The sequence below is a fragment of the Polyodon spathula genome, chromosome 22 (assembly GCF_017654505.1).
Source record: "Polyodon spathula isolate WHYD16114869_AA chromosome 22, ASM1765450v1, whole genome shotgun sequence".
Lineage (NCBI taxonomy): Eukaryota > Metazoa > Chordata > Actinopteri > Acipenseriformes > Polyodontidae > Polyodon > Polyodon spathula.
Genome location: NC_054555.1, coordinates 6,716,197 through 6,731,772, shown reverse-complemented (window position 1 = coordinate 6,731,772; position 15,576 = coordinate 6,716,197). Strand labels below are relative to the sequence as shown.

The 15,576-nt window shown below is 37.3% G+C and overlaps 1 protein-coding gene across 4 annotated transcripts in view; it reads left to right on the top strand.

The window, feature by feature from the left end:
- The window catches only part of LOC121297401 (serine/threonine-protein phosphatase 2A 55 kDa regulatory subunit B beta isoform-like), an 86,957-nt gene that overhangs the window by 48,628 nt on the left and 22,753 nt on the right, over window positions 1-15,576 (top strand). The window contains exon 2 of one of the 4 annotated variants that reach the window (XM_041223715.1): window positions 8,840-8,868. The exons of the other annotated variants lie outside the window; for them this stretch is intronic. Within the exon in view, the coding sequence (XP_041079649.1) occupies window positions 8,840-8,868 (29 nt within the window). The remainder of the gene's footprint in view (window positions 1-8,839; window positions 8,869-15,576) is intronic. 4 annotated transcript variants of the gene reach the window in all.

The window sequence follows — 15,576 nt, the reverse complement described above, 5'->3', positions numbered from 1 at the left end:
TCCCATAACTCCCTTACAATGGGAACAACTTAAACAGATTTGTGTGTTTTATTTTCAAGGGTTGCATAACTGTGACTGTTTTTCTTTTCCTTTTTCAAGGAATGAGCAAATACATAACAAATAAATTAAAATAAAAGGACAGTGGTGTTAACATGATGTGCTTGTTTCCATGGTAGTAATATTAGACCCACAGAGCAAAAAACATTGCTATGAAGGCCATGCCATTTGCACTTAAGCTTTTAAATAGTCGTTTTTAATTGTAGACCTGCATCTCCCCCTTTTTAAACATTCTGCACATGGTAGCCACTTGTTTCTATTGCCAGTTAACAAAGAAGGAGTCTGTATTAGGGCCTGTCTTTGAGAATTATTTCCTGAAACATTCATTTGCTTTGACAGAAAGGTTGACGTACCCTTCAGGTGCCACTTGGCCTTTACCCTTGAATTAGAATAACAATGGTGCGATTTCATCAGGGAATTCTTTATGAAATTACAGTGATCAGAGTTTTGGGTTCATTAAATTTTAAATCATTAAATAGATTCTATTTTGACGCAATACAGTATGCATTCTTCATTGTACACATGCTGTTTTCATTGTACACATTTATTGGAGCTATTCCCAAGCCATTGCTGAGCACACTACAGTCAGTAGGGATTCACCTTATGAAGATCCACTGCACTTTGGAAAACCTTCATTATTTTATAGTTTCAAAAACAATGAGAATGGACAGGTGCAGAAAACTCATTGCATGTTAATCACAGTCTGCATCTACCCCTGTATCAACCTACCCCCCACCCCCACCCCACCCCCAACAGCTGCGTGCTGACACAGCAACCCACCACCCCCTTTAATCAAGACTGACTGTGTAGAGCAGTGATATGTCTCATTTATGCACTAAATCAAGGACACGTCTCCCATTCTTTGGAGTGGGTGGAATGCAAGATGTTTGAGAACACCTGAAAGTCACGTCGCTGGTGTTAATGAGTCTTGCTCAGCACTCATAGGACAAGGCCCCAATGAGACCTAGCCCCAGGCTTTGCAATTGTACAACTTTTTCAAGGGAGTTCTGTGAGCAGCTGTGCAGTTTCTTGACTGCAGCCGTATCCATTTTAAAAGAACTTGTGTGTTTATTCTATACAAAACCTGCTGTGTTACAGTAGATGCAAGGGACTTAATACTTTTGCTTGGTCCTAGATAGACGTCTGTATAAAATGTGGTTGGTGGCTTAGTGGTAACCTAAGATAGATTGTGTAGACAAAGTATATTGTTTTGTGCATGTAAATGGTATGAAGTAGTTTGGGATATTTAAAAACATTTCTTTAAAGTAGTTAAGTTGTCCCAGCATTATGGATCTATGAAGTCAGCAGAGGAGACAAAGAGGAGATAAAAGCATTACCAGCTCAAAATAACTGCATCAGAGTACATTAATCCCCTTTACACAGACCTTAATGTATGGGATCAACGTATGTTTTTTTTTTCTTCTTATATATGTAGCTCAGCCTGTTAATTTATATTTTTCTATCTGTTGTTATGTTTTATTTCAGAAATTATGGAACCAACCGTAAATATTCAAAACACAATATTCTGGGTATTTTTTATTTTTTTAAATTTTTTTAAATATCCAAATGTAATGTTTACAACAACTGTTTTTAGTAAGTGTGGATTGCATGCATTTTTTTGTTGCATAGCACTTATAACCTGCATTTTTTCATTTCTCATGTAAATCCTTTATTACAGTAAGCTCAAGTAATCTCTATAAAATAAAAACGTCAGTGTGTTATAATAGTAAGATACAGTCTGATGAATTGAAGTGCCAGTATGCTATCTGGACTTGCCAGCACCTTGTTCCTATCTTGAGGAGATTCAGGTGGGCTCTTTCAGCACTGCAGACAGCTGCTAGCCGTTGGCCTATGAGCGATGGTTTGCACACAAGACGTGTGTTCATCCATATGATCACATCAATACAGGAATCCTCCTCTGAGACGCCCTGTCCTTCTACCCTCCAGTGCATCGAACACAAAACAAATTATAAGAAAAGCATATCATGCGTTTTTTGCTTAATCTGGAAATGTTATGACTGACAGCCCAGAGATCAGATATGTTTGATCAGATATTTGCTCTCCAGCATTTCTGCAGGTATTAGGATCACAGATCACAGAAAATAACAAGGCAAGCATATATTTTATTACAATTTTGTGTGACAAAAGTTCTGTTTCTTTGTTATTGATAAGGATCAAACTCACAATTTTCTGCTGTTGCTAACCATATATATTGTGGTATAAATGTTTCGCTAGGAAATTGGAATCATGAAGTGATCATTTTCTACTTATAATTAATAATAGGTTCATTATGATTTCAAATGCAGATGAATAAGTAAGGTAAGTCATACCATTTTCTCAAAACTTTTCAGTAAGTATCAAGAAGATTATTGCCCACCTTCACTGCAGAAGGAGATTGTGGACTGTGTCCACCTAACTCCTGAATTAACAAATGCTTTAGTTTGTGGTGGGGTGGGGGGGTTGAGGGGTACTGCTTATGCTGTTACTCTATATAATACAGTGCAAATTGTACAATATGGTACAGTAAATTAAAGATACAGTAGATAGCTGAAAATATCAGTGAGTTTTAGTCTATTCATTTTTATAGTGCGTTCAACATGGCTCAGTTTTAGAGGATTGTAGTTTCTCACCACTGAGCTTTTAGATGATGCTGAAATCGGGGGGGAGGGTATGGTCTCTCTTGTCTCTTTGGAAGCGGATACGTGCGTTCAGGCAATATTGAGCTGGGGATATATTGAGTTTAGCCTTGATCCCGGCAGCCAAGCTTTCACATTGCATCCCAAGCCCCGAGCTCCAATCCTAATGAAAAAAAAAAACAGCACAACTCGACTATCTCAATTCCTGAGCAGTGGGGTCCTCAGGCAAAGACAGGGGAAGCTCCCAGATGGGCCTTTTCTGCCTTCAAGGAAAGAGGATGTGTGGTTGTGTGTACAGTGTAAGGAGGCCTGGGAGCTGCTGTGTGCATTCAAGCCAGCAGGAGGGCACACTTTCATTTTCAGTTCAGTATTCATTTGTGGATCTCTTTTTTGTTTTCTTCAGGGTAGTGCACTTTCCCATTTTGTGTATATTTTTTTTATATTTTTGCTTATGGGACAATAGCACAGTCTATAGCAGTAGTGGCCAACTCTGGTCTTGGAGAGCCGCAGGATCTTCTGGTTCTTCATTCCACCTGAGTTCCCAATTACTTAATTGAACCAATTAGTTTCATAATTGCTCAACACTAAAAAAATGTCCAGGTTGGCCACTGATGATTTAAACCTGCAGGATTGTGGCGCTCCAGGACCAGGGTTGTCCACCCATGGTCTATAGCATTGTTACCAGTACTGGATCAGAGGGGAGTCATGGCTGTGCACGGTACACACTACACCACACTTCATTACAGTCCCGGTTTATTGATTAAAAACAGATATCTGTGTTTGCTATTCAGTCCCATCCCAGTTGCAGTTTTATAGCTGTGGGCTGCTTGATGGTCAGTGAGTAATTCACTGGTCTCCTGCTTGATAAGCCTGTAGAGTCCTCACAGAACTAACCGAGGTGGAAATCATTCTAAACTGTGAGCTGCAGGCATTGTGGCGAAGCTATCTCAGTTTAGTGTCTTGAGTAAATAGCTCTCATTCTCACCTCACCCTTCCATCCAAAGTGACCATGCACAAGAAACAATGTATATCTAAAGCACATTTTTAGATAATGCAATATCTGATTTTATTAAAATCTATTTTCCATTAGTGTTGTTGAATGATATAATTCAGAGTGTTCCATACAAAGTATCAATCAGAAATCTTGGTTTTGACTTTAATTTGAATAAAGACATTGAAATTCTGTTTTTAAGAAGACTGTTTAAATGATCTAATTTCTAAGCAGACAATAACACTGTTTTAGGTTAAGCATTGTGGATATCTGTATTTGTAAAATAAATGTGTGATTATATATATATATATATATATATATATATATATATATATATATATATATATATATATATATATGCATTCTTATATTCTGGTAATAAATTATTGCCACTAAATGTCAGAATACTGAAAATAGCATAAAGTATGTTGGTAGGAATGAAGTACATCATTATAGGAAGTGTCTCTGTAAAGCTGATAAATCACACAAAAAAAAGCTTAATAAACGTTGTCCGATGGATTTCCCCCCCAGTTATCTGTAATGTCATAATATATGCACTGAAGACCTGACTGTATCTTGCGTGGAGGCCTGGGAAGTTGGGGATTAGGGGAGTTCACTGCTAATTTTATCCAGGAATTGATTTTAATTATCTGCACTATCAGATCCTCCCAGCAGTAATCGATCAAAGCATTCTAATTTGCTCTGGCTCTGGCTTCGGCCCAAGTCATGCTGCACACTCAGGGTTCTGTTCCGGGTTCCATTTGCAACATGGGAATCCTGGGGACTTCTTATATCCTGTGAGCACAAAACACCAGTCAAAAATACAGCAGTAAAACATACATCGTAATCATCTCCATGTGATGATTTTCATTGGAAGTGAACAATTAAAAAATACTGAAAAATCTTACTAATCAGGAAGTGAACCATAGAATGACTTTCCTTTTAATGCTTGAGCTGGTTAGTATTAGTAGGGTTTATTGCAGCTTCTAACCCTTTTAAAATTATGTAATTACATTTACAAAGACAATGCGACACATTCATAAAGCTTTAGCATGTTAGTGTATTTGCAATGCATTTAATAGCATGCTTTATGAATATGGCACTGTTTTATATTGTACTAAAAAATGATGTTCAAATATGTTGCAGAAAATATAAAACATAAACTGTAGCAAGGGCAGAAATGATGTTTAATTAGTGCTGAATTGACATTTTTCCATTTTGATGAAATCATTAAATGGCGTAATTAAGTACTTGAGGAATTAGCCATGCCATTAGTCACACGACTAGATTCCGTTTGAACATTTGTCCCACTGAAGATCTGTGGTTTAAATGTAGGTTGTGCTTCAGTGGCACTGCAGATAAAATAAATAGATCTGTGGAACTGCACTTCTCATTAACATTGCAGTGCTTTGCTTAAAAGAATCTTAGTTGAAGAAGAAATGTATCCCCATGATAAAAAGGTCATTTAAATGTATGATTTAATACAGGGTTTCTTTTTCCAGATATTTACCACATATAGAAATATACAATTATCTTTTCTACCCATTTTAAATGATGATTTAGCAACACAGTAGTAGTAAGTAGTATTGCTGTAAGACGCTATTTTCACAGCCCACTGGTGAATGATATTCATGAATTTAATCTCCTATGAATATGATGAAGGTTATTTATGTATATTAATATAGAACCACTAGAGTCATAATTCTTAAGAAGCAAATAATATTTAAGCACAAACTCAGGTAACCTAAAGCAATAGATAGCTGCTATACAATGTCAGTCTATTTGAAGGAGAGGGAGGTTGAAAGAAACAAATGTCTTTCTTTGTTTTACACAGCAGAGGATTGCACTTGAAAAATAATTAGGGAGTGGTTTGGTTTAAAAAGCACCATTGCCCAGTTTTACAGTTAAAGAGCCGATAAAATTGTGAAACAGGCAGCGCATGCTCACTTACACTGCAGTGAATATTCTTTTAGGAGCTATCTCCATAAAATGATGTTTCATGTGTTCCTTATTTACACACAGTCACTGTATGTGCCGCGTGGACAGTAGCACAGTCGCTATAAAATTGTTGTTTTTTTTTAATCATTAGCAAGCTGCAGGAATGTTGCACACTGTTTGTTTATGGCTGCAGTTCAGTGGCTTGCTCTATCATGGGTGTAAACATGTTAGAATTCCTATCACTCCGTAGAATTCCAGGGACATCCATAGAGCCCTTAGAATTCCTATCACTCCACAGAATTCCAGGGTCATCCATAGAGCCCTTAGAATTCCTATCACTCCATAGAATTCCAGGGTCATCCATAGAGCCCTTTTGTAGCCACACGTATATTTTCAGTGCACTCCAGTTAAAATGGTGCTTGATTATAGAGTATTTGTTCGCCGAAAAACCACACATTTCTAGAATGTAATGTACAGTAATATATGTATAAATACTGTGCCAGTGCTGCACTTGTTGTTGCTTTAATAATCCATTAGATGTGTTTTATGAATATGCTGATCAGCAGTATAACAACCCATTCACATTATTTATTGATTAGTTAATAAGTTTTAATAGGAGATATGCTTTTGAGATATACATGTGAGAAACAAATAAAATAATCAGATTTGCAACCCAGGGAGAACATTCCATTTTACATGCAACAGTTAATAATGGAGAAAAAGAAAAATTGAATCTGTAGTACTCCTAATTATATACAAGAGAAAGATCAATTATTGCTCCTGAAAATAAAAATAAATCTGCAGGTTTCTTGGATTGGTTGATTCTACCAAAGGCACGTCATCCAAAATATCAGCATTCAGTGTTAATTACTCGCCACGCTGTCCTGCTGAAGCAGTTCCATTCATCACCAGGAAATCAACGATAGCACCCGTGTTTCCTGTTTCAGCTACGCGCGACCAAACTCCGTGTTTTGCTTTTACATTTTTTCACGTGTAACTCCAGATGATTCTTCTAATATAAATGAATTTACACTTTGGTACCAATTTGAGAGATAAAGAGCCCTGAGTTTGTAGCAGCAGGAATGGGGATGTTAAGGAAAGCAATCCTTCTTTATATGGTGCTGATCAAATAAACTAAATTCACACCATGTGGTGGGCTGCTGTATTGGTAGTTCCAACCAAATAAATACACATAATGTAATTTTGTAGGAATTAAGCAATTGTAGGTTTTCATCTTTATTACAGGCCTAAATGTATTCCTCTTTTCTAGTTAAAAGTAAATTCTCTTTGCTGGTTTCAGAGGTTTAGATTAGCATTAATCTTGGACTATCTAATGTTATTTTAGGTAGGATAATCCAGGATTAGTTCTTTACTACCCGAAGTGGGTAGAAGCCATAATGGAGCAGACTGTAGAAGGATCAAATGGTGTATGGTGGCCCTAGTAATGACTCCTTGTTAATATATTGCAATGCCACAGTGTATAGGTAACAAGCTCAGGTGTGTTTTATTAAACTCATAGTAAAACCAGGTATGGATGACATCTCTATGCAGTGGGAGTCTTGTTTCCATTCCTGAGCTAAGCATCCACCTGTGTGGAAGTGAATACAATCCTTTTGTCCTGATTTACACAGAACAGACCTGCTTTAGGTGGCAAGATTAGCTTTGTCAACAGTCCTTCTGCACCTTGCTCTGCTACCCCAATTTTATGAGAACCCCCCCCCCCCCCAAAAAAAAAAAAAAACGTTAGGCTATGCATAATCGCTATTCAAACCGTGCATTTAGAAATTAGAAAGCTGATTAAATGAGTATCTCAAGTTCATCATTTCTGCCTCCTCCTCACCAGAGGTGTAGAAGTATTGTGAGGAGAATCAGGAACTGTGCGGCTGGGGATTGGGTACCATGTGGAAAACCAGGAGAAGACAGAGACCCATAAATCAGAATATTGTGTGATCCAGCATTCCATTGGAATTAGTCATTCAAGTTATCACTGTAACTAGAAAGCTTCATTATGGTTTTGAAGTAAGGAAAAGTTTTCTGTTATGTAATGTTTTTTTCAAGTGCTACTGGTTTAATGACTAGGTGTTGCTGTACAAGTCCAGTGACCCCACATCATCCCATAATTTACTTATGACTGGGGTTTCACGCTCATTGTGCCTAAGTGTATGTAATCTAGGTTTATTTGTTATAGAGTGCTAGCCCTTCCAATGGTAAACACGCTTTTCAAAGTGCTCATTCTTACAAATCTAATACCTGAAACGTAAAAATAATTATGTTGATCATAATTATTTACTTAAATAGTACTACTAACACAGACTTTTCTTCAAAGAGCAAACTTCTAATCTAATCTGTTTCTCATCTTCCTTATCCTCCTCCTCTCTCAGCTAATGTAGAGAAGGGTGAAGCAATTTCCAGCCCTAATCTCCAGTGTCTCGCTGGAGATCTGCTCCGTTTTTATTGCCAGGACAGAATGAAGAATGGGGTAGGGGCCATTCAGGCAGTCTGCAGTTAGACAAACGCCCTCTGGCTACACTTTAGGATTTAATCATGACAGAAATATTTCAGAATCCTTTGGGCGATTTATTTATTATTCAGGAAAAAAAAAAAAAAAAACTGTCAAAGTGTGTGCCAGATAAAAATAAAAGAGATTTTTTTTTTTTTTTTTTTTTTTTTAAATCAAATCAAATATTTGGGCAAAAGATCTCTTTAGCATTAAATGCACATGCCCGCTAAACATTTTTTTTTTTTTTTTAACATCACACTGTTTCTTATTCAGGTCAGGGCTCAGCCACTTATAAAGAGCAGTAGGTTTTTGATATGTATGACAATGAGAGGCCACTAAAAGCCTCCTAACTTCATACAGTTGAATATTGCGTGGTTAAACCAGTTTAAGCCATTTTATTGAACTATGATGAGGTTTTACTGATTGTGTCTATGGGTAAAGAGTTGAGGATTAATTGCCACAGGGGAAGGCTCTGAGTGTGTTCTTCATGTTTGCCAGGAGGGCACAGCGATCGACTCGGCAATATTAAACACACTAGCTTGAAATTGCACTTTCTAATTCCTATGAAGTAGAAGAATGACTTCTGTAAACATTGTTTATATTTAAAGAAAATTAAAATACCACATCATTTATGTGATCAGTACACAGACTGCATGTTTGAGGTACTCCAGGGTAGTTGTTTTTTTTATTTTTATTTTATTTTTTATTTTTTTATAGACCCAATATGAAGATGGCACACAGACAAGGTATTTAAACATTTACACATTTACACTGTTTGTCCAGTACATTTTGGAGAGAGGGAGATAAAAAGGTCTTCAGCACGTTTCTTTAAATTATGGATATGTTAATGAAGTGTGAAAATCACTTGAATAACAACTCTCGGTAATCACTCAGTGTCCCTGAAGCTTGGGGGCTTTTTTTATGATTTGTGACCCGTTCGATGTCACATTTCCACAGAACGTTCTTTTTCAAGAAATGAGGTTAATTAGCACCCCCCCCCCCCCCCCCCCCCCCCCCCCACTCGCTTGGGGATTGAATATTTGTAATATTCAGCATGCTTTACAATGCTGTATTGCACCAGGTGGTCACCTATTAAAAATCCCAGCAGAGGCAGACACTTCAGGCTACATGCTACTCGACATTTTGAAATGGGCTATTTAACCCTTGCCGTACAGAACAGACATCAATTGGAGATCCCCTGGTAGACACTAGCGTCTTAGTTGCAAACTGGTGCTTGTAAATTTATGGTGGGCACAGTATTATGTCCAAAACTACTGTTAACAATTGAGCTGGGGACAAGGTAACGTTTGAAAGGAGCCAGGTTAGTTGTTCTACATTTGAAGCTCTATAAAGATAAACAGACAGCAGTCAGCATTTCTATTACATATCAATAGCTTTTTTTTCAAAGGTAGAAACAGTGAGCATGATACAGTTATTTTTCATTTTTTGTAAAGTCTGGTGCTATAATTTTATATGCATTTAATGTAGCCTTTACAACAAATTCATGTTACCAGTAACCAGTATTTTCATTTCAACACTAAGATCTGAATTATAATGCCATCAGATAATAACTACAGATAATAATATTGCTACAGCAGTGATTATAATTATGATAAAGCCCATGTTTATTCAATAGATTCAAATGTTCAGGAATTATGAATACATCGTTAAGATGTTGCTGTTGCAGCTGCAGGATGGTGATTAGCAGTCGCGCGTAACCCAGTTACTGGAGACAGGTCAGATCCATTCCTGTACCTGTGCTGAGCAGGTGATTCCCTTAAAGACTACCCTGCAGTGTGTCACCTGTGTCTGTGTGCTTCTATAAATATCCAGTGAGTGAGAGCCCTGCTGTGCAATGTCAACGTCTGGTACTCTGGAGAATAACTATACAAAGCTGACCTTAAAACGCTGTAGAAAACACTGCCAAGGTAAGACAAATGTAATGTAAATCCTAGGATGCTGTTAAATAAATAGATAAATAAATAAGCAAGGAAAGAACAGAAGAAAGAAACTTGACAGGCACTATGGTAAGTCTCTGTGGTGAAAATGAATTACGGTGCTCTGTAACATGGTGCACAGATGTTTTTGATGAAATAATTCCATTCACTATATACTGCACTGTGTTTCTTACGTGCACAGTTTTGAACATTATAGACCTATTTATGGAACTGGACAACAAGCGAGGCATGCACTTATTTTGATAACTACAAACAGTTTAAGCACACATATCAACACTGTAACTAAGGATGGCAAGGTCAGGCTTGGACAGCTCCTTGATCTACATTTTGAAAAGGCTTGTGTGAGCTTGGTTACCGTCTGGAGAAAGACCAGACTTAATACAATTGGGTAAATCTGCTTTATTCGATACAAACAGAGCATATTGTGCAATACACAGTTGAGCACAGTTCTTGTGCAGTATAACAATTATATCTGTTTTACATGTGTGTAGATGCTGTATTTTATCAAATAATAGCTGACTCACTTGCTATACTTTATCACTTGCTGCTGTCTGTTAAGCCTTTCCTGGAATTCCACGAATGTAACTGTCTTTTGCAGAACTATTTTCAACACACTGCCCAGCATCCTGTTGGTACTTGTTTATAATGCATGCTTATATTCTACAGGCTGGGGCTGTAATGACCCACAACTCTTTTTGTGTCTTTGTTTTCTGTTCTCGCCTGTACATAGATCAGAATTTCCTATCCCTATACAGTTAGCTGCAGTGCAGTACTGTACCAAGGCAGTAGTAGCAGGGTTTGCAGCCTGCAGCGTGTACAGCACTTGCACAGTCTGCAGTGTGCATTCAAAATCTAATTTATAATTCCTTGGAGATGAATTTGTTTCATGATCTTCTTGGAGTCCCAGGATTATTTCGCCCTTAAAGAAGACTTTAGCCAGGGTTTTGGCAGGAACATGTTTAGATCTGCTCATCAGCTTGAACCTATTTTTCTAATTGGGAGTCAGATGTAACTAAGAGGACTGCAGGTCCTTGGATGAGTTACAGAACGCTTGATGAGCATTATCCATAATCCCCTCTTGTTTCCCATGCCTTTATCAGTAATGAAGGTTGTTCTAGTATACCAAACCCCTATTGTACAGTAGCTGTAAAATCCAGTCAGCACAATGCAGCGTGTGGCCCATGCAGTGGGTGATTTAGAGCTGAACAGGTAACATCAACCTGGTTCTGTTTCATCAGGTCGTGATAATCCTATTCCAATTGTAAAAACACTAGGTTCATTTAAACAGAGGTGGTTCAGAAAAGACACTGTTTAGATTGTTTTAAAAATGATTGATTCGGGTTTCTGACCTCTTCACCTACCAGTGATGATAAATCTGTGACCCTGTATTCAGACAATCAATGTAATATTGGAAAGAGTTTCCTTTTTTAGTATCCTGTGTAGTGATTGCTGCTTGGGTGGCCAGCCTGTTACAGATGATCCCACATTCCAGATGATAAGCATCCATGCTTATCCATGCATTAACAGGCCTTTTTGACAATAGTTCTTCTCGGCAGATGTTTTCTGTGCTGCTACACAGAAGAGAGATTTTTTATTTTTGAATGACCTGTTGTTTAGTAGCTGTGTTTAGAAGTCTGGGCACTCCAATTTATGTTTTTAGATAAATCATTTTTCTTTTTTTTTTTTTTTTTTTTTTTTTTTTTTTTTCATTTGAGATAAGCAATGACTTGACGTGTAGAATTGTCAAGTCAGCTTTTAATAATAATAATAATAATAATAATAATAATAATAAATATTAGAAAGGCCATCCAAAGCCTTCAAAAGTTGAGAGAGCTGCTCTCTTAACCTCAGTCTGTGCTAGTCAACACGATACCCTAGATGGGATCTAATAAGATAACAGATATACATAATAATGTGTTTTTTCCCCCAGAAAAGTATATTGAATATATATACTATATATATATATATATATATATATATATATATATATATATATATATATATATATATATATACATGTGTGTGTGTGTTGTATATATATATATATATATATATATATATATATATATATATAATGTTGTCATGGGTGTGCAGGTGTGATAACCTACCATGACTCCCCTGAGTAATGATATGAACTCAGCATTATTACAGAAGATGGGTTTCTGTTATCAGAATGCTGCACATCAGGAGCATGCTCTGACCCCTGACCTTATATTCACAAAGCTGACCGGCTTGTGGATGTATTATTGACTTCATGAGCGTAGCCCAGCTGTTCTATGCTTTGCTACAGTGGCGGAAAAAATAAATAAAAACAGAAAATAATTTTAGGCTACAAGGCAGATGTGACCATTGTATATTGGGAAGCCCTATCATGTGAATTGGTGGTTTTCCTAGGTATAATACATATTGTTATATGCTATGCATCCTGCCCTGCTCCTACACCACTTTTATTAGGTTATTGTATGTAGGTCTGATATTGATTCAGAATGCTTTTAAAACTAGCTTGAATTACCCATAATAATGCAGGATCAGTTTCCCTACTAATTGTTGAGTATATTATTCAAGCAGTCTGGTAGTTTTTGCTTTGGTTCTTAATGTCTTGATTATATATTCAAGAGTCACTATTACAGCGTGGAAACTGACTCCGGGCAGTAATTACCAGAAATGCAAGTCAGCCATTTTGCAGTATATTGGTGCATAAGGACACCATTCTTTTTGTCAACTGTTCCCCAATCTATTTGTTGGATACATTTTATTGATATTCCTTTCAGTTCAATTTCTCTCACAGGACTGGCCCAATCATTTCTCTACCAACTGCTGAACATCTGTTGTGTCATTCCGGAGTTACATGTATTTTTATTTCTGTGGATATTCACGAAGGTCTGATCGGGATCCCCTGCACAGTGTAATAATCCGGGATGGCACAAAACAGCTGTTCATTTCCTTTTAAACAAGAACTGTGTCTGAGTGGTAGCATCATTCATTGTGCTAATAATCTTAGTGAAGCGCTATTGACTTATTGCAGGTGTGACACCTAATGACTCAATTGCCTGTTTTAAGTCTTCATTTGGCTGTGTTTTCCATTTATCCCATGACTAATGAACTATGTACAGCTTTAACTAAGCTGTGACAAATAATTCCTCTCAATCATTTTTCCTGAAAGGCAGTTTATCTGCTAGTTAGTGGCTATTTCTCGGTTACCAGTGTTTACGTTTTGAAATCAATATATTTTTGAATACCACTGTGTTTTTCCGTGTTGGTGATGTTCTGAACCCTTTTTTAATCAGATCCTTCCCTTTTTTTTAAGTAAGCAGTTATTTCATGGATTTTAAAAAGCCAATCTTCTGTCAAGGCTGAAGCATTCGCATTACACTGATATGTTCATAAAGTACATCGTACAGGAAGAAAGAAGAAAAAAGGAATGGAGGGGAATACAGAAATCTACGGTGTGTTAATTCTACCTGCATAAATTATTTTCCCCAAAGTCATAACTGAATTGAATCGATCAGCCCCCAAGCCAAGTCCTAGTGTATCAGGTGGTGTTCTGCTGTGTTTAACTCTTGCATATAGCCATGTCTTTCCTTTCATTGCTGTTTTCTCGCCACTAGCGACACACAAGCTTAGAGCAAGTTGTTTCCTATTGTGCTACAATGCGTCAACAGATTATAGAGCAGCAAGGGCCACAAGCCCTCCATTCAAGTGTAGTAGAATAACGTGTTTCCACACTGCATTGTGCAAGTCCAGGGGATACATGTCTTATGACTGACTGAAAAGACAAACATTCGAGCTGCTTACAAAAGGCCTCTTTCAGCGATCGCAAGCCAGTGCCATTGTTCCCGTGACACCATGCGAAACAGTGCTTGTCCAAATATTTTATTTTTGTTACAAAAAAATAAAAGAATTAGCCCTTTGGTGGAGTCAACAATAGGGATAAATCTGAATAACACATTATTGTTCATGCCTGCATAACACAGAACACAGTCATGGGTCACTAATTAGATGAAGGTTGTTTTTGACATCGTGCAGTGGTCAGCTATTCAGTGGTTTGTTTGATAATGCATTTTATTGACTTTTCATTGAAACACTTGCTGGGTGTTCTGCTGCCTATGGTTTAGAACTGAGTACTGGTATTATATATGATACTGGACACCTGTTAAAATATGGATATGATGGCTATGTTGCCTTTTGAAAACTGGCAGATCTCTGCTGACATGCTGACACACTGCTGTAGTATGCCTACTTTAATATACTTATGATATATCCAACTTTTTTTGTCCAAAAGAAAAACAACAGATTGTGCATGCAATCAAGAAGGAACAGTTTCCAGGAATTTGGATACTGATTTTGCTGATTTTTTGTCCCTCAGGCAGATTTCTACACAAGACCTATCGCAGTGTAAAATCAGCACAAAGGGGCCCACTGGGAACTCTGCTAGCCTTTGCAGTGAGTTTATTATAAATAAAATATGCTTCCTTAAGCATACAAAATAAACCTGATGGATTCAATAAAAAGGAAGGGGAATATAGGGCATTCTGTATTCTGGAAGCTAGTGGGTAAGAAATGCATTGTGGGCGTTTGTAAGCCAACAGCATTTTACAAGCAGTGTTCAGCAACGAAAGAAGGGTAGATGAATAGATGCATAAAGATTGCATTCTATGGAACTGTTATGGTACAGAAATACATTTGCATAAATTCTCAGAAACCAGCAGAGTAGAAGCAGATCAAAAGCTCCTCATTCTGCCAGCAGTGTCTCAATAAACATTTTGTGATTGAATATATTTTTTTGTAAAAAGGCAATTTTGTGAGAAAATGAGAACCTAGACAAAATATTTGCAGTTGCTGCACACTACTCTCTACAAAAGAGGAAGTATCTCCATGGCAACCCTTTGCTTAAATTCTCCACACTGCAGGCATTAAAACCGTCTAGGGGTGTGGCGAAAACAGACTCTCTATCCCTTAAGACTACTTCTTCACTCAGACACTTCTCCGGAGAGAAACTGCATTGTTTATTTAAGAATCTTCCTTTCTGCCTTTATCTTAAACAATGCTGTGTTATAGAACAATTTCCACTTTGAACAACACCGCATTTCATTGTGTTAATATGCATGCAGTACAGCAGAAATAGATTCTGAGCTGTTTCAAGAGAGGAAGTGCCACAGCCTAGTGTTAAGGGCCTCTGATAAATGACACCATAACAAAGATATTATCACATTTCGGGGGACCCTGCATGAACATGGCTAAAGGGAACTAGCATATAATAAAGATACCGACACAGATGCATCTCTTTGAAGATGACAAAAGAACATGTTTGAAAGGTAGTTATTATGTCAGTGATTTACAGCAAAAGAATAAAGAGCCTATTAAGAATAAAGGAGTGGTTGGAAGACTTAAAGCTCTATACTGTGGCAACAGCCATTTACCAGCAGTATTGCTGCATGTAGAATTTGGATTACCAGGCTGTTCCATTTTGTTAGTTAGCTATTCGGGTCTTCAGAT